The 26,949-nt window shown below is 43.3% G+C and overlaps 1 protein-coding gene and 1 long non-coding RNA gene across 7 annotated transcripts in view; one reads left to right on the top strand and one right to left on the bottom strand.

The window, feature by feature from the left end:
- The window catches only part of LOC148024523 (uncharacterized), a 35,185-nt gene extending 11,512 nt beyond the window's left edge, over window positions 1-23,673 (top strand). For 3 of the 6 annotated variants that reach the window (XR_015693317.1, XR_015693320.1, XR_015693321.1), the window contains 3 exons: window positions 10,627-10,789; window positions 10,902-10,953; window positions 11,067-21,206. This is a non-coding gene — a long non-coding RNA (uncharacterized LOC148024523). Of the gene's footprint in view, window positions 1-9,431; window positions 9,544-10,626; window positions 10,790-10,901; window positions 10,954-11,066; window positions 21,207-23,320 lie in introns of those variants that run through there. The other 3 variants (XR_015693319.1, XR_015693322.1, XR_015693318.1) reach the window with 3 other exon arrangements.
- On the bottom strand, window positions 11,533-20,721 carry LOC148024524 (ABC transporter C family member 4-like). Its single transcript, XM_087694175.1, has 11 exons — window positions 18,649-20,721; window positions 17,600-17,920; window positions 16,832-16,918; window positions 15,923-16,621; window positions 15,660-15,824; window positions 15,263-15,557; window positions 14,947-15,161; window positions 14,142-14,447; window positions 13,678-13,741; window positions 13,334-13,573; window positions 11,533-12,267 (listed from the first exon to the last, which is right to left on the bottom strand). Exons 1-11 carry the CDS (start codon window positions 20,719-20,721, stop codon window positions 12,161-12,163), a joined length of 4,572 nt encoding a protein of 1,523 aa, XP_087550301.1. The 3' UTR covers window positions 11,533-12,160.
- Window positions 23,674-26,949: the final 3,276 nt, after the last annotated feature.

Genomic DNA, 26,949 nt, shown 5'->3' with positions numbered 1-26,949 from the left:
AGCCTTAAAAGGTATGTAAATAAATGAGGCCCCAAGCGACACCGCCCTGGATGTAGGCCGAAGAATCCCCAGGCCAGGGGAATAGAAGCTCAAAGAAGCACACAAGGCATGGCAACACCGGTTGCGCGAGTCCCCAACAGATGCTCGGGTACCAAGTGCTCAAAGGTAGAAAGGGCAGCTCGAGACAGGGAAGAATTCGATGCATTGTTCAAAAGCATTTTGGAAACGATGGTGGCCAGAGACTACACCATTCAGGTCCTGGCTGACATCTTTTTTGCCCAACCTCATAGGAGACCCGCACTAGCAGAGCCTCAGTTGCCTGACCACCCGGACTCACCCCGCCTCATGCAAATCGAGTAGCCCCTATGATATATAAGCAACTTAACAAAGGCCATCCTGCCATAACTTTTTGACTTTAAATGGTTAAAGGGGCAGGCTCTCCACTTGTACACACTTTCCTCACCTACTGCTAATATATGTCAAGTCGTTAACAAGCACCGGAATAGGTATCGCAATCAACATCGTAGGATTTTGAAAAAGTAATATCTTGACATTATTGCATTTGTTCGTTGTACTTGACGCATGCGACTTGCATATACTCATGAAGTGATAAGTGGATGCAGGATGACACAGGTCTTCATGCGAACGTGTTCAATGCCCAAGTCACCGCAAGACCACCAACCTCACAAAGAACCGCGACAAAGCCACGCTGCCGAACGCAAAAAATCACCCTTGCGAGTATCCACATTGCATAATCCAAAGCATAGTCATGGGCTACGCTCTCTTTCTGGGTTAAGCTCTACAGTTGACTCACGACTATTGTTATCTCAATTGTACCGACATCGTGTGTCGCAAAGAGGTTTGCAATATCTCAAGTGTATCTTCCTATCTCAACAATTGTTTCTCTAACAACGAGGCTAGGGCACAATCATCACTCTAATATCCATTTCCTGAGCTTTCGAAGCTTTGACATTTTCCAACCCATTGAAAGGTTGATAGTCTCAATATATTGCAATGGTTGTACTCAGGTAAGTCAAAAAAAAAAGAAAAAAAGAAAAAAGAAAAAGGGAGAAAAGAGAAGAGAAAGAAAGAAAAAAAAGAGAGGAAAAAAAAGCATAAGAAAAAGAAACAAAAAAGCAAACAGAAAAGGAAAAAAGAAAAGGAAACAACGAAAAGATAGAAAGCACCCATGATCACAGCACAGTACTTAGGGGTCCTCAAATTAAGTGCGCCCAGTGACCTTGGTCGACTGGCTTCGTCCCTAGTCCCCTAGCCCCTTAGCATCACCCACAATTGTTCAAGGCACATCAAGGGTAGGACATACCTAGGGAGCTTGTCTTGCCTATGGTTAGACCTGTCTGTTAGAGTGCAGCAGTGCGGATGCGTAAGACTGAAAGAGAGAGAACGCAGAGAGAGACAGTTGAAGACGAAGATCTGCTGTATAAAGTGTGCTGTATACAAAGATATGCAGATATATACATGGGCGCAGTGCGGTGGACTGCATGTCTCCACCTCGACGATGCAACCTGCTGTTCACCTCGAAGTCCGCTGCAGTCTACACGATCTCCTGTCTGAAATCTACGAATAGAGATAGAATCTGCACGAGCCTCTAGCCTGCTGTAATCTGCGTACAGAAGTGTGTAGGAGACTGTTGGAAATCCCGGCTATAAATAGCCAAAAGCTGGGTGCAAAATAACTGCAGGTCGGCTGCATTAAATGTAGTCGACTGTATTGTACGAGGATCTGAATCGCTAACACCCCCTCTCAGAGCCTGGCTGGGACAGAAGCCTGAGGGATCTGGAATGGCTCCGAAGTAGAGTCTAGGGAAGCGCCTTCGTAAACAAATCTGCAACATTGTCCTCCGTCTTGCAGTACTCCACAGTGATGGTCTCATCCAGAAGCTTCTCTCTGATAAAATGATACTGGATCTCTATGTGCTTCGTCCGGGCATGGAAAACAGGATTCCGAGCCAAGGCAATGCAACTCTCATTGTCGCATTGCAGCAAAGTAGGATGAGTCTGGGAGCAGCCAAGCTCCTCCAACAATCTCCGAAGCCACACAGCCTCACATGTGGTGGAAGACGCGGCCCGATACTCCACCTCAGTAGGACGAAAGGGCTACTGTGGGCTGCTTCTTGCTACTCCATGAGATAACACCTGCACCCAAGGTAAAACAGTAACTTGTTGTAGACCGCCTGTGATCCACATCACCAGCCCAATCCGAGTCGCTGCAGCCTGCAAGTACAAGATCTGAACCACCTGTATCTGATGGATAATAAATCCCTAAATCAGATGTCCCTCTCAAATACCGAAGTATCCTTTGGGCAGCTAGCCATTTCACCGTCTGAGGTTCACTCATCAACCCCGCGAAGAGCCCAACAACAAAACAAAGATCAACACGAGTGTTGAGGAGCCAAATCAATGATCCAATCAACTGACGATAGCGGGAAGCATCCGCCATGGGAGAAGCTGAATGGGAAGTGGCCTTCCAGTTCGGATCCATAGGAGTAGAAATGGTCCGATAATCCTCCATCGCAAAAGAAACCAAGAGCTTCTGTACATATCTCTGCTGAGAGATGAAGATCCCCCTCTGAGACTGATAAATCTCATGGCCCAAGAAGAAATGGAGTAGACCCAAGTTCGTTATCTCGAACGTCCGATGTAAAGCTGCCTTCGTCTCTTTGACCTTCTGTGCATGATCACCTGTGACAATCAAATCATCAAGATACAACACAAAAAGTATACAACCAGCCTCGGAAGTGTGTACATAAAGCTGCGGATCGGCCTTGGAACGTCGATATCCCAACTGTGATTGAAGGAAAGAATCAATCTTCTCGTTCCATGCACGCGGAGCTTGCTTGAGGCCATACAAGGCCTTCTTCAACCTGTAGACTTGCCCATCTGAAGATCCAAAGCCAGGAGACTGTTCTACATAGATCTCCTCCTTTAAATCACCATTGAGGAAGGCCGACTTTACATCCAACTGGGAGACAGGCCATCTCCTATGGCCAGGCAAGGCAAGAACAGCTCGAATAGTCGCCATACGAGCAGTGGGAGCAAAAGTGTCATGACAATCAATCCCTGGGCGCTGTGCAAAACCTTTAGCAACAAGGCGAGCCTTGTGCTTGTCCAAAGAACCATCGCTAAGGTACTTGGTCTTGAAGACCCATTTGACGCCAATCACCTTCTTATTCGGGGGGCGAGGCACGAGATACCAAGTGCCATTCCTCTCAATAGCCTCCAACTCAGCTTCCATAGCTTTCTTCCATGGTGCGGACTGTAAAGCCTCCTGCACGGAGGTGGGCTCTCGATCCTGCATAACACAAGTCATCAAACAATAGTTAGAGCAAACAAGCTCCGTAGAATGTGCCTAGTGCCTTCGTGACCGCTGCGGACCATCCTGCGGTCCCCACTCCTCAGGGACCTCCTCCATCCCTGAATCACGGAGTGTGTCAAGGGCCCAACGAGGAGGAGACCGGACCTCTCCTTGTCTCTCTCCATTAGCGGAAGATTCTGGGATATCCACCGGTGGTAACTCCTTGGGGGTGACCGGTGGAACAGTAGACTCTGTATCAGAAACAGAATCAAAATCAAAAGGCGCGGGCTCCAAAGGAACTGTCGCGGGAGCCCGATTCTCCCCTAGATCTCCAAGAATGGGATGCTCCTCACCCGCTGCTATGGTCGGAACCTCCACGAACCACACATCTCGACTGGTGTACACATCCCGCTTGACGGGATCATACAAACGATAGCCTTGGGACTGAGAGCTGTAGCCAACAAACACCTGTCTTCGGGAAGCTGCTTCAAATTTATTACGATGGGCCTTGGGAATGTGAACATAGGCATCACACCCAAAAACCCTAAAATAAGAAACATCGGGCTTAGTCCCAAAGTAAGTCTCAAAAGGTGTCATCCCATCAACGGCCGAAGTGGGGGATCGGTTAAGGATGTGGACTGCAGTAGCCACAGCCTCGGCCCACAGAAACTGAGTTGTCTGTTGGTGCTCCATCATGGTGCGCGCCATCTCGATCACATTTCGGTTCTTCCGTTCAAGAATGCCATTTTCTTGAGGAGTATTGGTATTAGCAAACTCTTGGTGAATACCTTTATCTGCACAAAAACGAGCAAACTCATTAGAAACAAATTCACCACCCTTGTCGGATCGCAAGGTCTTCAATATCTGGCCTGATCGGTTCTCCTCAAAGAGAAGCCAATCCTTGAAGTGGAAGAAAGATTTCGACTTCAATGCCAAGAAATAGGCCCATGTCATCCTGCTGAAGTCATCTACGATCAACATGAAGTACGAGCTCCCTCTCAAGGACGCGTTCCTCATAGGGCCACAAAGATCCGTAGATACAAGCTCCATCGGTAAAGTAGACCGCCGCGAAGCTTTGTTGGGAATCGCATCCCTATGCTGTTTCCCACGAATGTAGGAGACGCATGGCTGCTAGCTCACCACTATGTCTGGCAAGCCTCGAACAAGGTGTCCACGTGACGCCCTCCGAAGATAATCATAGTTGAGGTGACCAAATCGAGCATGCCATAGCTCTGACTGTGTCTGAGGTAAGAAGAAGAGTAGAGAGGGCGGTAGAAGACTTCAATTTGTAGATGCCGTTCTCCTCATATCCTGATGAGAGAACGTTCCTTGACCCACGATCAAGGACTCGCACTGAATCACTGTCAAACTCCACCATAAGTCCAAGGGAACAAATCTTATGAACTGACAGTAGTTGATACTCTAAACCTGGTACATGCAAGACCTCTGAGGTATGGGTACCACCACGTTTATCTGGAATAAGCTGCATCTCACCCCGTCCTGCAATAGACACCGAAGAGCTATCTCCAATGAGAATCTACCCACGCCATCTGATGGAGGAGTCATCTGATGGAGGGCAACACCATCTGATGGAGGAGTCATGTGCCGGGAGGCACCATTGTCAACGATCCACTCTCGAGCCTGGGGAGCTGTCATCGCAACATCAGAAGCATTCGGTGTAGAGTCCTCAATGACAGCTAGATGAAGAAACGCAGCTGATGAGGGTGCAGCCACCGCTCCAGAATCCTTCGTGTCCTTGTTGGTGTCCTTCTTGTCTTTGTCAGGGCAATCCTTCTTCCAATGGCCGGTCTTTCCACAAATATGGCATGTGGATTCTTTGTCTTTGTCCTTGTCCTTCTTTGACTTGTTATCCCCCTTCTTCTTCTTTTGGTCCTTCCCCTTCTTCTGAGAGGCTTGACCTGTCAGTGCCTTCGACTTGGAAGCATTCTGTCCCTTCAGTTGTTCCTCTTGGTCCAAGACCATAGGAACCAACTCTTCCCACCGAAGAGTGGACTCTCGCCCCGAAGCAATAAGGGCGGAGTAGAAAGCACCGAATTGTGGCGGCAACTGGGACAAGAGTGTGATCGCCATGTCTTTGGAGGAAATCGGCTTCCTCGCATTCTGAACCTGCATCTGAAGCTGTCTAAGCTTGTTGATTTGCTCCCGCAACGAAGAAGACTTGTTCACGGAAAAGGTCCGTATCTATACCTCCAAAGAAACCCGCTTCATAAGGGGCATCTGGTTATACATCTGATCAAGCTCCAGCCATATCTTGCGAGCCACCGTCAAGTGCTCGATGTGGGCTATCACGGCTGTAGTACAAGACAGAAAAAGAAAGGAACGAATCCTGGCATTCAGTTTGTCCCAGTGAGACTGTGCCTTGGCCAACTCCGCACGAGCATCGGAAGAGAGTTTGGACTCATCTCTCACTGAGGGCCGGTCGATCTCCTCCTGTACAAGCTTCACCAAATCGTAGGACTCAAGGATGGCCAACATCATCACGCGCCAAATGTGGTAATTGTCGCCATCGAGCTTCTGATCTGCGGGAAGAGCCGGTAAGACAGGCACCTTCTGGTCCATGATTGTCTGGAACTCCAACTCAATCTCTGTAGACATCTTCACCTGTAATGCCTTTACAAACGCAAAAGCAGCCCCCTCTGACTGTGAAAACGCAGCCTGCTAGGGCTCTTCCGCGTCCTGAAACTTCTTCACCCACTGGAGGCGATGAAAAAGCAAAACTTGCACTTGAAAGCTGAAAACTCAAACTTCCTCCTCATCAAACAGCAGTAAACAGCAGCAAATCCACCACCTGGACTCTTTTCTCGTGCACCCTCGCTCGCTTCAGCCTTGTTCCGAGGCGCAGCCCTCCTGCTTGCCCTCAAACGCTGAAAACGCAGCCTTGTGTCGTGATGAAAACTCCTCTTCAGGTTGGTTCTTCACCCAGTCAGCCCTTCTACACTGCTCTGATACCATGTTAGAGTGCACCGGTGCGGAAGCGTAAGATTGAAAGAGAGAGAACGCAGAGAGAGGAGAGAGAAAGAGACAGTGGAAGATGAAGATCTGCTGTATAAAGTGTGCTGTATACAAAGATATGCAGATATATACACGGGCGCAGTGCGCTGGACTGCGTGTCTCCTCCTCGACGATGCAACCTGCTGTTCATCTCGAAGTCCGCTGCAGTCTGCACGATCTCCTGTTTGAAATCTGCGAACAGGGACAGAATCTGCACGAGCCTCTAGCCTGTAATGTGCATACAGAAGTGTGTAGGAGACTGCTGGAAATCCCGGCTATAAATAGCCAAAAACTGGGTGCAAAATAACTGTAGGTCGGCTGCATTAAATGAAGCCGACTGTACTGTACCAGGTTGGATTGCCACGTGACAGTCCGACTGACCAGGATTTGAATCGTTAACACTGTCACCCTGATCCATTCACATGACTTCCTCTTGTACTTTGCCTTAATACCATTGCAATCAATTGTGGTAAGCACGACACGAATGGCCATAAAAAGTACACTGTCCTCACCACGCCGGTCCAATAGCTACCAGCTACCGATAGTGCAGTGTCCTTGTGTTTAATTATGTTACGTCGTGCAGTCATAAGGCAAAGGATGTTGCATACGCCTTTACGTGTACTTCTTCTCAATATGGACAACTTTGCTTCATCCACACATCGTTATGAAAAACCAGGCCGCGGTCTTCTACCTACGTAATATCTAAGTATGCACAAGCACTTACATAATATCTGTACTGATGTATATACACAGCTTGGATCCTCAAGTGCAGGACAATACTCAGCTTGCTTAGAGTTCGACCTGTCTCCCAAACTCATTAAACTATGTCTTGTGCACGATAGAGAAGACTAGCACTACCCCTAGGGAGAGATCACCTATGAGAGGTTTTCAATTGCAAGTATTGAAGACTCCAACGAAGGTGTCGTTCGCTCTTCATCGATACTCAACTCTGAATTCCTATCCTTATCATCCTGCAAGCCCACTACGAATCGTCATGTGCTGAATCCCCAACAAACCCCCACTTGTACTCCATCAGTGCAATCCCCACAAAGAACAGCCCTACCACCAACTCCAATAGCCCTACTACTAACCACCTAAAGCACCAACGTGCTCTCACCGACCTTCCTTCCCACCCCTACCAACACTCCTCCACGGCAACCACAGACGTCCTTGCCACCCACGTCTTCGGTGCAGGCCAAAGTCTACTACCTACGACGGTGAGTGCCATGGGACTGACACTCGTCTCGGAGGGGGGTAACGTTAACCCTCAAACGAACGAAGGTGGAAAATCTGAAAAAGCTAAAGCAGAAGACAAAGGCCAAGGCAAAGTGAAACAGAAGACAAAGACGCACAATGAGAAAAGTCTTAAATAAGGGAGAAAGTCGCGCAAGGAAAAGTGCAAGTCAATACTTTTGTAAAAGAGCGCAAGTGCATCATGGTTTAATTCAAGGAGCACTGGGCTCTCACCCGTGCAATTTGTAAATGTAGATGGGCGGTGGAAAGGAAGCTAGGAAGATAGGACAATGGGCAAAAGGGCCTAGGCCACAGCCGGCCATGTAAAAAAGAGGATAAGGGGATGACCGTCCAAAAGGGATTTAGGGTTTTGTATATAAAGTTGAAAAGTGAATGAGAAGCTCATTCTTGTGTGTGGCCAAAAGTGGCTCTCCTCTTCTTCTTCTTCTTGTTGCTTGCTTGAGCTTGTGCTTGAGAAAGGGAGTGTGAGAGTGTGAAGGAGTGAGTGTGTGAGGGTGAGGGACCGGGGAAGAGAAGCTCTCCATCTTCTCCTCTCTTCTTCTCTTATCTTCTCTTGTCTTGTCTTGCTCGCGACGATGGAGCTTGGAACGTGGAGCTTGAGGATGGAGCTTGCTTGAAGCTTGCACTTGGATCATGGAGCTACCGGAGTGCGCGGGAGAGGAGGTAACTCGATCGGCATGGAAATAAGCTCACTACACCTGTAGATATGGATGGCGCGTCGGCTATGTGAGAGGTAGCCATTAGTGCTCGGCTTGGAACGCTTGAACAATAAGCGGTTCGTGGGTCTTGGTGGTTGAGCGAAAGCTCCCACATATGGAATTCTTTGGGGTGGCTCAATTTGCATGGAGCCAATATTTTGTACGTGTTACAGTACATGAACTGAAAGCACGGATTACTGAATTATAATTGCAGGATGTTGATTGGGTAGCCTTCAAGAAGACACTTAGAGAAGAATTTTGCATTGAGGACACCAGTTTGATTACGCGCAAGACTTTTTAGGAGTGGGTTTTACAACCCAATAAGGGTCTCGTGGCTATAGAATTATTAAGAGAATTTGAAAGTTGATTTGAGTAGTTGGATCTTGCAGAACAGCAAGCTCTTGCAAGTCAGAAAATTGAATTGTTTCTACAAGCAGCTGATTGTGAGCTTCAAGAGAAGCTTGATGATTTGTTGGAGGATCAGATTACAGAGACAGGTTTGAAAATAGAGTGGAGACATGTCAAGGAAGCTGTTACTGCACTTATGAAGAAGCATAGAAGAAGAGAAAGATTGCATGCCTCTAGCTTGCCCATTGTTACGAGTAAGATAGTTGATGTATCTAGTAAGCCACCTATTTCTGTGGCTAACCCTATGGCTGTATCTGCTATTGTTCCCTCTGCTAGGGAAGATGTCTTGGATGAATTGGTCAAAGGTATGTGGGATCTTCAACTGAAGGTTGTAAAATTGGATGAAAAAAGACAAGAGAATAGGGGACGGGCAGCAGTCCCTAAGCTAGGAAAAAGATGTATGTGGTGTGTTAGTTTGCAGCATGAGAGAAATGATTGTGTTACCTATCAAGAGGCCTTGGCATGACAGCTCATCTTTTGGAAAGATGGCAAGATCCATGCATAAGAAATGGGATTGCCTCTTGCTTTGAATTTTGGAAAGGGAGGTATGCAGAAGTTGTTGGAAGACTTGGCTATCTGAAATGCTTATGCGGCAGTACATGCTTTTACTTTTGGTCTACAGTTGGATAGAATGCATGGCTAAGTGATGCTTGGTCCAAAGGCTGAAATATGGACACATGCTTTACATGCTACTGAAAAGAGAAAGGTCATTGATAGTGAAATGTCTCATGCAGGGCAAGACATTCGTGGCATAACTGGTTGGGAATCACTGATAGATGCAAACATAAGCGGGATTACGTGTATCCCTCTACAAAGCTGTATTTTGGCTGCACTTATCTTTGCCATGTTCCAATCGGTACATACGTTCCTGCCCTTGATTTCATAATTGCTGTGTTGGTTCAATCCATGGATTCTGTGTTGAATGCATTGGTGCTTTCTTTGTATGTACCTGCCCTTGATTTCATAATTTCTGTGTTGGTTCAATCCATGGATTCTGTGTTGAATGCATTGGTGCTTTCTCTGCGACATGCTCCATCTATGCATTTCTTATCGTCATTAATTCTGAGTCGCACCTAATTCTGTGGCGTGTTAGCATTTGTTCAGTTTTGAGGTTCATATCTTCTCTAATTTGCTGTTTGGTTCTCTTCATCTAAGAAAGAAAAGACCCGAGAGAAGATTGTATACTCTGTTTATGCATTCCTTTCCATGATTTCAAGGTGAGTAGATTTTCTTATGCTGTAAATTGGTTGAGTTCATGGAATTTGTGTTGAATCCATGGCTGCTTGCTCTCTGTTATGTTCCATATGTGCATTTCTTTTTGGGCATTTATTATGAGTTGCGCAAATCCTGTGGTGTGTTAGCATTTGTTTTCTTCTGAACTGCACATGCTCTCTGATTTGCTGTTTGATTCTCCATATAAGAAACGAAAGGATCAAGAGAACCATAATAGTGTTCCATTTATGCGTTTCTTTCCTTTTTTTTTCTATTTCCGTAATGGGTCATTGTATCAATTTACTCTGAATGTACAATACAAGAGTCACAAGAGAATTATATATACGACGAAGAGACTGAAGAGACCGCAACATGCCAAGATGCCAAATCATCCCTGGAAATAAGACCTGCATACTGTATAGTGTCAAACTGCCAATGTAGGAGATCTCTCAAGCGGCCAATAGAATTGTGCACTCTGGAATGGGTAATTAAAAATGTTCTAATGCATTGCGGACAGACCAATTATGCTTTCAACCCCTCCTTTTCATGCTTTTGAGGAGATTAGAACCTCTTCTTTGCTGTTTGGGTTGAATTCATATCTCCTCTCTCTGATATGTTCCATATGTGCATTTTGTTTTGTCATTATTTATGAGTTGCACATGTTCTCTGCCATGTTAGTTAGTATTTGTTTTATTTTGAGGTGCTTATGTTCTCTAATTTGCTGTAGGTGGTTCTCTTCATCTGCGAAAGCAAAGATGTGAGAGAAGCATTGGGTGGGTCAAGCAATATTTCAGTAATGTCTGATTGTGTCAACAGGGTTCCCTTGGATGGGCTTCATATGTGAATTGTCTGTATTTGGTTGAATTTCATTCGAACAGTTGTTTTCTGTGGTAAGCATTATCTTTCAAGCTCTTGTGGTATGTTGTTAGGTTTGTCCTAAATTGTTCAGTTGTTCAGATAACACTATGCTGGGGTTGTGCTATGTTGGTAATCGTTCTGCAGTATGCTTGGGCGGTCTCTATTGAAACAACTGTTTCCAAGTAAGATGCTGAAGGTAAGTTGATCTGCCTGAATGCGGTACATTCATTTCCATTCTCTCTCCTGCAATTTGTGGTCAACAACAATTATGTGCAACTCTAGTGATTCTTTGTTGTGGGCAACCGACAGATGAACAGAAAAAATGTCCTACAAATATCTGCGTAGACAACTTTGAATGAACCCATTTCTTTGGATGAGTTATGGTAATCAGGTTGATGGGATGAGGGTAAGTTGATCTGCCCGAATGCAGTACATTCATTTCCATTCTCTCTCCTGCAATTTGTGGTCAACAATATTTATGTGCAACTCTAGTGATTCTTTGTTGTGGGCAACCCACAGATGAACAGAAGGAATGTCTTACAAATATCTATTTATGTGCAACTCTAGTGATTGTTTGTTGTGGGCAATCCACTGATGAACAGAAAAAATATCCTAAATCTATGCGTAGACTACTTTGAATGAACCCATTTCTTTGGATGAGTTATCGTAATCTGGTTGATGGGGAAACATGATGAAAACAAACAAGAGATGCCAAAGTGTGCACAAACATTGTTTCCAAAGAAACCAAGATGGTCTGCACTTCCAGCTTATTGTCTGGATTAATTGTCGTGTTTCAAAAATTCGGACTTCGGACTTGACCCTCTCAATCTTAGCTATTGAATAGAAGGCATTTCATTACACCCTGTAACTAGTTACATGTTGAGCATTACGATATCCAATGCTGTAAAGAAGACCAGCAACACCTCACTAGCATGCAAGGGCTGTAGTCCGCATGCCCTCCACCTTATCAGTAGTACAATGTTGTAACAATGGCCTGATTGCCACAGAAGGAAAATTGGCAATGGAGTCCGGAGTTTCAGAGGCAGTATCGTTTGTGGAGGTTATGAGTTTGCTCTCTTATTGCAATGGCTTATTTGAAGTTGTCTGCAAGTTTGCTGTTTAAAATCTTATCTTAGAAGGTAGGATAGTCATAGGGTTAAGATGGGTTTGGCATTCTGTTGAGCTGTCAATCCTTCTGAACAAGAAGACAGTGTCTCAGATGGACAATTCATGCTTTAAAGATTCTGCTGGCCACACATCACAAAGGCCATTGATATTGATCTTTTAAGGTCCAGTGGGTTATGATGTTTGCACAATCTTCAAGAATACACACTTCAGCATGTGACTTCAGACGAAGCTATCTTGGGGGTTACATCTTGTTAGCGTTGAGCAATAAGCATGTATTACTCTCTCTTTCCTGACCGTGTGGCATACTCCTGTACAAGAGCTGTGAAGAGCGAGCTTTTGTTCTTCAAGAGGTTCTGCGGGCTGTCATACTCTTTCACCCTTCCTGTTTTATCAGACCGACACCAAACAATGAGAAAGCTGCTCAACATGGTACATTGTGGCTTATGTGCATGTCTAATGCTTAAATTTTTTTTGCTTGTCAGGTGTTGATGGAGATGTGCATTCAGATGCTTGTGCATTCGTAACAACCCTCAAGCATCTTGCAGTCATTTACATAGCCTGGAGAGTTATTTACAAGGAGATTTTGAAGGAATCCAGGTTTAGCAGCATTGCATCTGTTAACATTGAAAATGTCACAGCATCATAGTTATCAGTTAAAAACATTTGCTCATATAAATCAATGAGCTTGTTTACACATAATGCCACAATCCCTAAGCGCTATCTACCATCAGGTTAGCCAGGAGGGAACCATCTCTGCATGATACTTCCTCATCTCTGCATCTGGTAGCTAGGATTTCACCTTGCTTGTGAGCGGTATTGCAGCATTTATGTGGGCAACCTCAGTGAGTACAGTTCAATAAATTCTGGATAGAAAACAGCCATGACTGTCAAATGTGCAGGTTTGTTGACTTGGACATTGAAGGTCCAGTGCCCACATTGACTTAGATTTGGATGTTTGATTCAAAAGTTTTCATTCCATCTGGTTGAGATTCAGCAGAGCGTGTGACTGCTTGTGACAAACACATCTTGGAAGAAAGATTCTAAGCCAAGTAGGAACAAGGCGTGTGACTAGTAGCAACCAATCATTATATAATGATGTGCATTAGTATGGGTAGTCACAAGAAGTAGGCATTAAGAAGTTCGTGAAAGGAGGCTTCCAACTGTAAGGGAATGCTTTGACAAAGTGATCAAGGTGGGGTTTTAAATCCTTATTCTTGGTACATCCCCCTCACTCCAAAGGAAAGGTACTGCTATAAGTTTGTTAGCAAGGTTGAAGTCAATTCCTGGACCAAGATTTGTCCTTAACATCTTTTCATATCTCAGGTTAAAGCTGGTATCCATGATTTATGTCATGATACACATATACTGAAGTCAGCTTCAACTAAGAAACAGAAGAGTAAAGAATAATAAAACACATGGAGACTGGATTATATGGTTATTGGAAAAACCTGCTTCCATGACAAGCACTTTATCGGCATCCATAACTGTTGGTATCCTGTGAGCAATGCTCACAACAGTGCTGTTGACAAACTCCTTCCGAATGAGAGTTTGAATCACTGCATCTGTTTGGGAATCCACTGAAGCAGTAGCCTCATCTAGAAAAAGTACTTTGGTATTTTTCAAAAGCACACGGACAAAGCAAAGCAACTGGCTTTGACCCACACTCCAGTTGCCACCATACTCTGACACTGTAAACATACAAGAGCATGATTTTAGAAGAACAATCAGAATAAGAATATTCATAATCTACAAATGAAGAAGTGTGTAAAACCTCACTGAGTTGTCAACTTACCTTCTCCATCAAGCTTGTTAGGCCTGTTCTGAACAATGTCAGCAAGTTGACATTTATTTAACGCCTGCAAGACATGAAAGCATTAGTTTTGTGATCACCTTACCCATTCAAATTTGTTTGGCCAATGTACCACAATACAAGGACATCAGCATGCAATCCAGTTATGAGCATGACGAGCTGAAGTTTTAATGTCCAATGAGCTTAAGTTGTGATAATGTTGTCAAGGATATGAAGGTTTAATTTAAGACCTCAAGTGAGTCCTTCCTTACTTTGTGAACATCTTTGCACTGTATATAACTGATTTTTTTCACACTGCAAACAATTCCCTTGAATTTCTTAGCACTTCCTGAGATAGAAATGTTATTCATGGCATAAATTGCCCATAAATTTGAGTTACCTTAAGTAATGTGTTAACAACTAGAAGAGGTTAATAATGGCTATCCCAAGTTAGTTCAGACAATCACCTCCCAAATCTGCTCATCTGTGTATAGTCCAAGAGGGTCCACATTCATTCTGATACTGCCTTGAAAAAGGACAGGCTCTTGAGGAATGATGCCAAACCTAGACCGCAGATCATAAAGGCCAATCATCGAAAGATCAACATTATCAACAAGTATCTGCCCGCTTGCAGGCTCGACCAGCCTGAAAATTGCTTGTATGAGTGTGGATTTGCCGCTTCCAGTTCTACCAACAACGCCTACTTTGTGACCACCTTGTATTGCAAAATTTACACCTTTCAGGACCAGAGGTGTATTAGAGCGGTAGCGAAGCTGCAACAACAAAGTTGGTGTCATTAGGATAATAAACACTATCTGCTGTATTGAGAACACAGCATCTCTCTCTGTTTTGCTTTCATCTGCCCTAGGTTTAAGCCACACATTTTATTGCCCCAGTGACCTGGGTTCAAATATTGAACTCAAGACCTGTTTTCAACCTACCAACAGAGGCACACCCATCTCTCTCTCTCTAACACAATAGAGCTGCTTTTGTCCATTGTGAGGCCTCTCAATATAAATATCAAGGTATAAATTTATCATCTTGCTAGTGCAAAAATCCTGTGTGCATGTGCTTGACCACAAATCTTGCCATAAAGATAATAAGCTCAATTCACTAATGATTATGAAGCGACCTAAATTTTGACATAGAAATCAACTCATTGAACTGTGAGTTTATATATTTGCAGTGATACTTTGGGCCAGACCAGAGAAGACCTGCAAGTGCAAAACTGTTTTTTGTTGTTTTTGAAAGTGAAGGGAAGCTAAGATATACCTTCAATCTTTTGGATACAATATTTCCTATCAATGGCCAGTTAGCAGAGGGCAAACAATTCTGAATGATTCTTGCAGCCTCACTAGGTATGTCTGTAAATTGTCGCATGCGTTCAACAGAAATCATCTTATTCTCCACAGTGCAAGCTAACCAACATGCCCAGTAGAGGCTTTGGCTGAGCCCAAGTGCATATGACATTGACAAAGAGACCAGCTCTGCATATCATGGGCAAGATCAGTTAAAGTGAAACACCTACATTGAAAGTCACACATGCCAAATAGCACCAGTGCCAATCAAATCTGTCATAAACGGGTACCTGGTCTAATAGTGTTTTGTGGCAGAACCACAAAAAGAAAAGCTGATGCACATAATATGGCTGCTCCAAGCGATTCTAGCCGATAGCCTAACCATTCAGTCGCTGAATTGTTGTGAAAGTCCATTTTCATGTTGGCATTTACTTGATCCACATTCTGTTGTGAGAACTCTTCTTGCTTCTCAAAGCAACGCACACTGTCAATTCCAGCAACTGTTTCTGAGAAATGGTAGATGAAAGGTGCCTTGGTTATTGAGTCGAGTCGAGTGATCTCCCGAGATGAGGTGATGTAGAATTTCTGCAAAATTGAAGAATCAACACAAAGAGCTGTTACATCTCTCTCATGTAATAGAAATTTTGTGAGAGCATGACAGTTTTAAGTTTGAGTCTCTTAACATACCTGGTACATGTAGAAGAGAGCAAGAACTGGTGCGACAACGAATATCATTGGCCAAGCTGATATGCAAATAACAACAATGATGCCGATCAATGCAAACAGGGAGCCCATTAAGCCACCCAAGTAGTAATGAAGGATAAAATCAAGATTGGTCTGATCAGCAGAAAACTGCAAGCAGCACAAACTTTGTTTAAGTTCATACCTTCAGAGCTCTTGAAACTTACTCTACTAAGACCCCTTTAAATTCAAACCAATTGGTTACTTACTCTGCTCAAAATTCTTCCAGAAGGTGTTGTGTCAAAGAAGGACATGGGAGCTCGAAAGATACCACGCAGCATCTCAACAAAAAACAGTTGAGAAGTTTTCAAGCCAATTGTAGCTACAAGTGCGACTCGTATGAAGACATTCACAAAGCTCGTCAGATTGAGGATTGTGTATACAACTATAAATGTTCTTCTGCTTACTGTTGAGCCAGAAGTTGTGGGTATATCATCTGCCAGCCAGAAATCGCTACCAAGGAGCAGCACTTGCCAAATTGCTTGATTAAGCATAAGTATGGGCACAGCATACCATCCAAGCGCTTTGGTGAGATACAGCCAATAGACCTTCCAGCTAACTTGACCCACTTCCCTCTGTTCATCTTCAATCAATCTGACCGGTCCTTCAGCTCTACCGAATTCGGTCAGGGATTCGTGACTGGATAACTTCTCAATCAATCCTTCAGTAGATACTGGAAGATTTGGTGTCAATTCCTCAGTAGAAATCATTCTTTCAAAGCTCTGTGGCTTGTCTGGCAACTCTTTTATTACTCCATTTGCAAATCCGTTTACCACTCTGTGGATTCCATTAGTATCTACCAGACTTATTGCTTGCTTATGAGCATCCACTAAGGCCTCAAAGTCTGAACCAGCTGAAAGAATCTCATTATACTTTCCTGACTGAACAATGGTTCCATTTTTCATGACCTGAAATGTAGAAAATGCAGGTTTGAAAATTGTCCGAAAGTTGGGATGATCATTGTGCTAACAAGCACATATAGGCAGTAAGACGAGATCTAATGCTTCAACCTATCTTTCAGCAGAAGAAATGGAAATGCATATCAGCCTCAGGTGGCAGCAATGCGGGAGCACGAGAGTTTCCTGGAAACAATAATTGCTATTGGAAAGAATTCTTACAATTACAAGGTCTGCACCAGTTAGAAATTCCACTTGATGAGTGACCAGCAAGACTGATTTGCCTTTTAGAAGTCCAAGTATGCACTCCTGCAGCAACAACCACCCATGAATTCATGAATTTTCAGCTCATAAAGAAAGACCAAACTAGGCAGTCTTTCCATGTTTGACAGAGATCTCACCAAAACCTTTCTGGGAATTTATATTAGAGATTTGAAAAGAAATACCCAAGAGGAAGAACTTATTTGTCTCTAGCTAGACCATCATAGGTCATGAGTTTGTGAGCCATAAGAGAAATTCCAAATCAGAGAATCTTCCCATTACCTTTCTGAGAGTTAATTTATAGACTTGATAACAAGTTACCAAGAGAAAGAGCTTGTTTGTCTCTAGCTACACAATCCAGTCAATAAATGATATCCAAAGCAGCATTTGAAGTATATGATATACTGCCTTGAAAGTTACAGTCACTATGAAATGCATGAGAGTCAGCATAGGAAATGCTGAGAAGAAACCAGTATTAGTTTTCCAATTTTGCACGAGATACATAGGGACTATTGGAGCAAGTACTTGATTCTTTTTAGCTTTTGTGAGGTTTTGAATAAGAAGCTGCTCCTTTAGTTAATAACCCCTCAAACCAACACCAAGATCCCTTCTAATAATATCTAGGATGTTTAGGGTGAGATGCCTATGCACCCAAAAAATAATAGTGTTAGTTTGTGTAGTAAAACTTTAACTTAAAAGACAGAGGATTGGAAAGTAGTAGATTGATACCTTGAAAAGATGGGCACCTGTATGGGCGTCAACAGCACTAAAAACATCATCCAGAAGATACACATCAGAATTTTGGTAAACTGCTCGGGCAAGCTGGATTCTCTGCTTCTGCCCTCCACTTAAATTGATTCCCTTCTCCCCTATTTCTGTTTTATCACCATGATCCATGGTTGCAAGGTCTGGTTCAAGTGCACAGGCTTTCAAGACTTTCTGATATTTGGCATGGTCCATTGGGGCACCAAAAAGAATGTTGTCTTGAATTGTTGCATTCTGAATCCATGCAGTTTGAGGAACGTATGCTACACTTCCACTTAATTTTGCCTGTCAACCCAATTCATCTATGTTTCTTACCATCCTCTCTCTCTCTCTCTCTCTCTCTCTCTCTCTCTCTCTCTCGCGCGCGCGCGCGCACAGGCGCACACACAAATGGTGCATTGCTTGTATACGAGAAGTTTTTGACATTTTCCCATGTGGGGAAAAAGAGCTCCTTTTCCTTATTTTTCCCAATAGTATTCAATTTCCCGAGCTTCTGCTCGGGAGGCACCGCATACCTAGCTAGGCGCAGTTGGGGGCATGGGGCTGCTGGTTCCCACCCTGCACTGGCTACCCCCTGCTGCCAACCGCACCCAGCTAGGTATGCAGTCCCTCGCAGAGACTCATTAATGTTAACGCAATTCACAAGGTGGGAATTGTAGTGGGAATTTGTCTAAAACTTCTTGTGGTAATCCCAAGGTGGGACAGCTAATACTTGTTGGTTTTCATTTAGCTTTTCACTTTCATAAGCAAGGCAACCACAAGTCTCATCAGGAATGGAACTCATGGCATGTGTGGTCAAAGGCATACATTCTTATAATTATAGTCTATAGTTTCAAGTTTAACTTCAATCTATTATTGAAGGGTAAGCATTCTGAGGGTGTTTATAATGAATCTAATCATGCTATGTTGGCCTTGAGAATAATGAGGTAAATGGGCTATTCTATGTCCCATGATATTTTAAATCAATGCATGTGCAGCCAGTTAAAGGTAGATGGTAAAATAGACAGACTTACAGTTCCTGAGATCTTGAACATTTCCCCCAGCAAGGAGGACAGCAACGATGATTTGCCAGACCCAACTGTCCCAACTATCGTCACCAGGGAACCCCTTCTTATTTTAAGGTTGATGTCTCTCAAAACCACAGTCTTCTCCACATCATCCCATGCAAAACTGCCCTGCTCCATAACTACAGGGTACTCATCAAGCTCCCTCACTCTGGTCACTGCCCCTTGCTGGATTTCAGTGCTCTTCAAAAAACCTTCAACTCGATCCAACGCAACCAGAGCTTGCGATATTGCAACAATCGCTGTTGGGAAGTTCCTGATGGGTTCTTGCAGAATCCTGAAGAGGGAAGCTGCAGTGAACAATGTGGCTACTGTCAGTGGCCTTCCTGTAACAACTGCCACTGCATATGTGATGTTCATGACCAATGGCTGGGTATTCCACAGGTTAAACATGTTTGCCCCTGCTGCAATCACAAATTTCATCAGAGCAGAGTACTCTTTTGCCCTGTGCCTCTCAATTTTGTCCTGAAAGAACTCTTCCCATGCCTGGAGTTTGATCACCTTCATGTAATGCAGGGCTTCATTGATGGCCTTCATCCTGCCATCTCTTGCTCTCATAACAAATTCTTGGAAATATCTTTGCTTTGATGATGTGAGCATGGCCAATGCCGCAACAATGACCATGGCAGCTAAACCTGCCAGAGATGCAATGCCAATGACTACATACAGTATAGCTAGAGCAAGGATAACTTGTATGGGCAGGCACCAGATGTAGTGCAGCTGCAGGCAAGCATCTGACAATTGCTGGGCATCGACTACCATGTAATTAGTGATCTGCCCCACACCATGTGCCATGCGAGCAGAGCTGGAGAGGCGCAGCCCCTTCTTGTACAGTGTGGTGACCAGTGCAGTGCGCAAATTATTACCCAGTTTGTAGCATTGGAAGTTATACTGATGGTAGCTGGCAACCTCACATGTTTTGGCAACAATAAGGATGCCAACAAGTGCAAAGCCATCATATCTTGAGACCCGAATTCCTGACACATAGTTGCTGAAGCTGGGTATCAGAAGAGGACCTACAAACATCAGGAAGGACCTGAGTAGCTGCAAGATGCCAGTCAGGATGATTTGAGGCCAGAAACATTTGACAAGGGTAGTAGTGAGTGCATGTGAAGTGTTAGGGTCTTTGGGCCAGTAGGTCTCGAAGAGTTTGCTCATGTTCTCTGCTCTGTCATTTGGGGATAACTGAGGGACATCCCCTTGCTCCAAGGATCTCTTCAATCCTAAACCAAGCAATGGGGTTAACCAGGTGAATGTAATTTTGCTGATAATATTTGCGTTTGCAAAGCCACTGATGACTGGTGTAGCAACCGGTTGTTGCAAGAGGGGCTCATTCAGGGGCTGAGCAACGTTGGGCTCCTTTATGCCAGTGTCCCCCCTCACAGCTGCAATCAGGAGGAAGAAAGCAACCACAAACCTGACCAAGGCATAAATATCAAAGACAACCAATCGTAGGTCATATGACAATGATGAGATTGAAGTCAACCTGAACAGGGAGCTCAAGAATGCAATGACTGAAGTCAAGAATGTGCAGAACCACCATGTTCGGATCATCGTTGTATGGGTTGACACATAGGCCCTCTTTTCATTGATTAGTACAGTGAGGCCAGCTATCCATGCTACAGCCTCAAGTGCAGAAAATGTTTCTTCCCTTGTGTAAGGGGCTGACCAGCCATAACTAATGCCATCCCATATACCAAAGGCTACTATGCCAGTAGAAAAAATAGATTGGCATATTGTGAGCACTAGGGGTAACTTAAACGTGAGAAAGTTGAAGGAAAGGTTTGCCCTGGTATCACTAATGATGAAATTGGAGCTGCTCTGGGTAGACAGACCAAAGTAGAATAACCTTATGCATGCAACTGCAAGGAAGGCCAAGTTCACAATGGAGAGGATTGAGTGTTGAGGGCATTGGGCGAAGAGGATGTAAGCTATCCATTCTTGTATTCTTGGAAAGAGAGCTGTCTCGGGCGTCAATGTTTGCCATGGCCCTGCACAGTGCGTGGACGTTATCCACGACATCTTTTCACAGAGCTTTCACCTGCATTTCAAGTTGCAAAATTAGTCAAATGGTAGCGCAACAGCCCCTAGTCACAGGGTCGATTAAATGCAGCTCATCATACTTAATTAAGCAGAATCCACGCAAGAAGTTTTAGACTAATCCCCACTATATTTCTCACATTGTGAATCACGACAACATCATGAGCTTCTGCTCAGGAAGCACCACAGGTGAATGCAGCTCACCATACTTAACGAAGCAGAATCCACATGAAGTTTTAGACTAGTTTCACTATATTTCTCACATTGTGAATTCCAACGACGTCATGAGCTTCTGTGAGGGAGGACCCCGGGCCGGCAGCCCCCAACCACACCTAGCTAGGTATGTGGTGCCTCCAGAGCAGAAGCTCAAGATGTTGAACACTTAAGGGAAAGACGAGGAAAAAGAGCCCTTTTGCGCACCTGGGAAAATGTCAAAAACTTCTTGTGCAAGCTTATCTGATTTTTAAGAGGCAGAATTCAGCTCACCTTACTCTTTAAAGACACAGCACAGTTCAGCTGATCTTACTGTTACAGGAACTTGATCCTACAGCACACAATTCAGCTCAAGGACCCTTACAAGTTACATAACCAAATCCAGATCATTCAACACTCTATTGTTTAGCCACAAGGACACGGAGAACACAACTTTCCTTCAGATGCTGTCGCTGGGTATATGATGGGCTTATTTGAACAAGTAATATTCACGTCGAACCAAGGTATAATGTAAAATGAATTGCAAATATATAGAACAATCCTTAAAACTCTAAAGAAGAAGGTTTAGAGCCGTGAACTTTTGCAAAAATCTTTAGCCGTAAAAATGGCAAATACATGAAATTTTTAGCTTTAAAGATGGCAAATACATGTGATTTGATTCAGAAACCCCTCCAAAATTTTAAGTCGAAGGTCTTTGTATCCACTACCAGAAACATTTTTGGTGGACACTGAATTCTATTGCAAATTGATGAGTTTAATGGGGATTGTTTAAATTTTCAAGGTATGCAAGCCTAATGTGATTGATTGGAATTTGTCATGGTTACAGGGATTTGCGCTAACAGACCTTGATTGCATCAGCATTAAGCTTAAAAAATCTTAGTTATAAGAATGGCGAGTATATGTAACTCGATATAGAAATCCCTCCAGGATTTCGAATTCAAGGTTGTAGCATCAGCTACCAAATATGTTTTTTCGTATCAGCCGCCTACAGTTTCAGAGAGGGTGTGCAAGCATTGAAAGAGAGGGAAGAAGACGATGAAATCAGGCACATTTTAGATACAACACAAGCAACAAATTTGAGAGTAGGGAATGATTTAGAAGGGAGTAAGTTACCCACAGCAGAGTTGTTGGTTTTGAGCTTAAATGGCTGCACATGACACAGTCGGAAAGAGAGGCAGCGACCCTGAGTTGCGTTCTTCAGTCTTGAGCTTTAATGGGTGTGCATTACAGAGTCTGCCAGAGAGAGAGCTCGCCTGTCTCAAGAGTCTCGAGAGCGAGAGCTTTAGTGGGTGCACATTACAGAGTCTGCTAGAGAGAGCGCGAGCCTCTCTCAAGAGTATCGAGTGTGAGAGCCACTGCGCTCTCTCTGCTACGTGAGAGCGACTCGCGAGCTTGCTCGTAGGAGGAACAACTGTGTTTTCCGCTCATTTTTATAAATTTGAAGAACATTGATATCAATCAGGGATCTTTCACGTGGCTGGCTCTTCCTGACCGTCCCCCTCCCTCATTTACTCACCTTCCCAAGCTTCCTTCCCATGTGTTTGGCACCTCCGAAGGCTCATCAGCGTACTCTTTCCAACCTATATGACCTATATGACTTGTCCTCATACTCCTATTATGTCATATAGTGCTCTTTCTTACCTATAGTTATTGTCCTCACACTCCTCATGTCTTAAAAGCTTCCCTACATCAAGTTATCACTTGACCCCCATAATTCGATAACTTGACCCCCATAATTCTGACCCACCCTTGTTGAGTCTTGAGCTTGTGGGTTCACGGCTTGCTAGGTCCATTAATTTGTTGGACACCCTATCTTCACACATTGCATTCATGTAACTCCCGTTCTATTTCCCACCCAAAACACTCCTCTTTGGTAGGGTCACCGACGAGGAGAATTCCAATGCAATCAAGCTGCATTGTTCATTCGACTTGTGAGAGCTAGGAGTTGTTCTCATGGTTGTTTTTTTTTTTTGGGCAAGCCACGCAAAGGGGTGGTCGATTTCCTTAAGTTTTTTGAGAAAACTTGAAACCCTTTCAAGCCACATGAAGAGGTTCCTAGTTTTGTCAAAAACCACTAGCTTTTCAAGAAAGGAGTGGTGTTCTTCCCAAAAGTCATTTCTTAAATTAGAAAAGGGACATGTAGACCCATTTCAAAAATCAAGGATCCTTTTTCTCTTATTTTTTTGTGCCTAAAAAATAGGTTTGGTTCTTTTATCGAAGTTTATCTTGTTTTTTAAAATTATCTTTTCCATTTAAGAACCAAAAAACTGCTTGACATATGTCCCCGTGAGAAAACCCTCACGAGAACAGCTCTCTAGCTTACCTACACAAAAAATAAAAAGTGCCTCTTGCCCACTTCCTTGTTCAGGGTGGGTTCAGACAAGCGGCGACAGAGACATATCAAAGGGGTGTGATTTTGATGTGGCATCCCCCAAATGGTTGACTTCCCTCCTCTTTCCGTCGGACATCCTCTTTCTACCAACCCCTCCCCCTTGGAAGAGCCTTGGCACTAAGAAAAAGCCTCTCTATATCTTCTTGTAGCACATTGTGCCTTCGGCTTCACTATTCACGCAAAGGAGGTGGAAGGTTGGTCATGTTTTGTAGTGTTGCTGCCTCCGTTTGAACCCAACCTCATATTTGGAGGGGAGGTGCCCCTTCTTGTGGGCATTCAGGTGTATGTATCTTATCTTGGAACAAAAAGAAAATACATTTTAAATAATATTTGAGTCAAAATGCCTTCTACCTTAAAAGCTTTCCTAATGCTCACATATCTTAGTTTGTTGGATGAAAATTGAAATTTATGACTACTATCAAATTGACATTTAATTTTCAACATCAAAATTTTCTTGGTTTACTTATAAAATCCTTGGACTTAGCATGATTTTCTATAGAATCAAGTTGCCTAATTTCAAAATTATGGCTTGAAAATGAAAACCACTAGCCACTATTAGATTGGTCCCTTAAATTTTCAACATATGAAAATTGGTTGATTTAGTTATAAATCCATGTAGATAGCATAAATGTCTATAGAAATCTCAATGGCCTAATTTGGTTTTTGAAATTGGTCGACTAAGAGATGAGCTATTAAAAAATGCAAATAGATCGTTGTATGAGAAATGATAGTAAAGATATTCGCATCACCTTAAGGCCATTATAAAGCTTCTTAAAAAGATTGGGCACCACTTTGAAAGTAGGATTCTTCTTGGCTAATTTAGCTACAATGGCGTGGCAGCAAAATGAGAAGGATAGTTTGTGTTCTCCTCCCTGTAGCATACAAAAAATTTCTAGTAAGCTAAATTTTCCTAATAATTGAGCACTCAATCGGTGCCACAGTTTCCTTGATATATCATTCCAATCATGATTATCACCTAAAAGCAATTCCTTCTAGCTAACATACTTACGAAGGCCAACATCCTTCCTCATCTTCATATTCTTGTTCCACAACATTTTGGACACCTTCCAAACCCAAAAAGATGCATAGGACCCTCTTCCTCCCGATGACACGAAACACATATGAGGGAAATCTCTCTATACTTACAAAGCACAACTTTTGTAGATAACCTTCTAGTCAACACTAAACAAAACTATAGAGAAGAGGATAAGAGAGAGAAAGGAGAAGAGAGAGAGAACTGCAGAGAGGAGAGAGAAAGAGATATGAGATAGAAATACTAGTAGAAGAGAGAAAGATAGGAAGAGAGAGAAAGATAGAAGAGAGAGAAAGAGAGCAAGGAAGCCATGAAAACTAGAAGGAAGGTAAGAGAGACTTGGTTATGCAAATAAATGGTGCCCTAACTGAATCTCTCAATACCTTGAATTCCCTATTAGTGTAATCGGGTATTCCCTAACCGTGTGTCCTACCCATCTATCCCACTTTTTGACATCTAGAAGGAAGGTAAGAGAGACTTGGTTATGCAAATAAATGGTGCCCTAACTAAGTCTCTCAATACCTTAAATTCCCTATTAGTGTAACCGTATTCCCTAACCGTGTGTCCTACCCCTCTATCCCACTTTTTGACATTCCATTCTAACCCCTAAGATTTTTGCCCTCAAAAACAAAAAGAGGACTTATTGATTACATTCCATCCGAAACCCCTAAGGTTTTTGCCCTCAAAAACAAAAAGAGAACTTATTGGTTTGGCTCACAGTGGGTCTACAAAGTACTACTATGTTCAACATTACAAAGGGTAATATATGTATGGAGAAGCTCAATCTCATGTGGAATTGAGGTGCATAGATGTATATGGGATATGTACAACATTCTACCTTGACAGTGTTTGAGTTTGGCCACTAATTATTGACAATTAGGGTCTCAATGGACAACATGCTATCCAAAACATGCCACTAATTATTGACAATTAGGGTCTGGACAACATGTTGTCCAAAACAGGCCTGTTAGAGAAAATTGGTCATAACTTTCTATGGGTGGCTTCGATTGAGGTATCTAGCATGTCAAAATGAAGCTCGTGAAGAATACTTTCAGCCCATATAGACTACACATGACAATATAATTAGTGAAAGGTAAAAACTATACTAAAACAATGTGCTAATTGCAAGTAGTCTGTAGGCCATACTAGGCCAGAATAAGTTAGTTTCTAGCCAAATATACATCTTTTAGGTAGGTGAACTCCTCCAAAATAGTTATTGGTCTCCACCCAAGAGACTTCTTCCAAGACTAAACTTGGCCATTTAATCACATTCTTCAATTGATCGAGTTCTCAATTTCTTTTCTCTCTATCCAATGACTATCTCTCGAGTGACTGGATGATGTCCTCTTCATCTATGGGTGGCAGTTCCTCCGCATAGTCTTTGGGGGACCCAATAAAAGGTTTCAATTGACTTACATGAAAAAAATTATGAATCTTAGTGGAGGGAGGGAGTTGGATGTGATAGGCCAAGTCACTCATTTATTAACTATCTTGTAAGGTCCATAATAGCAGTGTACCATATTATTGATAGAGCCATCCTTTAGTGTGGAGTATCGGGACTTGGGTACCTTTAAGAGAACCAACTCACCTTCTTGAAACTCAAGGGTGCACGTTTTTTCATCCAGCATAGAGCTTCATGTGTTCATGGGCCTTCCTGAGATATAGCTTACATTGCTGAAGTAGAGCTTGCATGCAATCTAATTCTTCTCTTCCATGAGGGTTCAACTTCTCACTAAATATAATTGTTGGAAGGGGCACCCTGTATCCATACACATGGCCTCAAAGAGGGATACTCCAATGCTAGCATGAGTGGAGTCATTATAAGCAAACTCAGCCAAATGGAGCCATGAATCCCACACATGTTGTATATCATGACAAAAATGCCTCAAGTATGTCTCATGCCACCTGTTTACCCTCTCAATTTGGCTATCCATTTGGGGGGTGGTATGCTGTAGATGGAGCTACTTTGGTCCCCGTGAAGCTGAAAAATGTATGTCTAAAATGGCACATGAATTTGGGGGGTGGTATGCTGTAGATGGAGCTACTTTGGTCCCCGTGAAGCTGAAAAATGTATGTCCAAAATGGCACATGAATTTGGCATCTCTATCATGCATAATGACATGTGGAAACCCAAGCAACTTAAAGATATGCTCCATAAATTGGCTGGCTACTTGAGACACAGTTGAGACACAGTATACTATGTCTTGGTGGGGATAAAATGGGCTGCTTTGATGAGCCAATCCACTAATACATAAATTCTATTCCCACCTTTATAAGCGAAATCCAATGATGAAATCCATCATAATATGTGTCCATTTTTCCTCAAAGGGATAGGCAATGGCATCAATAAACCCCCTGGCTTAAGAGTGTTGTCCTTGTTTTGTGGGCATGGCACACATCTAGATACAATTTTCTTGACATCCTTCATAGGACCTTCTAGTGCAAACCCTTTGCAATTCTACCATATGTCTTAAAGATGCCCAAATGACCAAGAATAGGCAAAGAATACATGTATCCATTATTTTCTATGTAAAAGGAGAGGTATGAGAGATTACAATCTTGGCATGTGACC

The sequence above is a fragment of the Lygodium microphyllum genome, chromosome 15, assembly GCF_053477565.2.
Source record: "Lygodium microphyllum isolate KBCC chromosome 15, Lygodium_microphyllum_v1.1.10, whole genome shotgun sequence".
NCBI lineage: Eukaryota > Viridiplantae > Streptophyta > Polypodiopsida > Schizaeales > Lygodiaceae > Lygodium > Lygodium microphyllum.
Note: the sequence above shows the minus strand (reverse complement) of the source record. Positions and strands in the feature narration are given on the sequence as shown.

Coding starts and splice junctions, on each gene's coding strand:
- LOC148024524 (XM_087694175.1), bottom strand. CDS start 20,721: ATGTCGTGGATAACGTCCACGCACTGTGCAGGGCCATGGCAAACATTG. Junction 15,558..15,659: donor CTCTCTTCTACATGTACCAG/GTATGTTAAGAG, acceptor TCAATTTTGCAG/AAATTCTACATCACCTCATC. Junction 12,268..13,333: donor AGTGCTTGTCATGGAAGCAG/GTTTTTCCAATA, acceptor CTGATAAAACAG/GAAGGGTGAAAGAGTATGAC.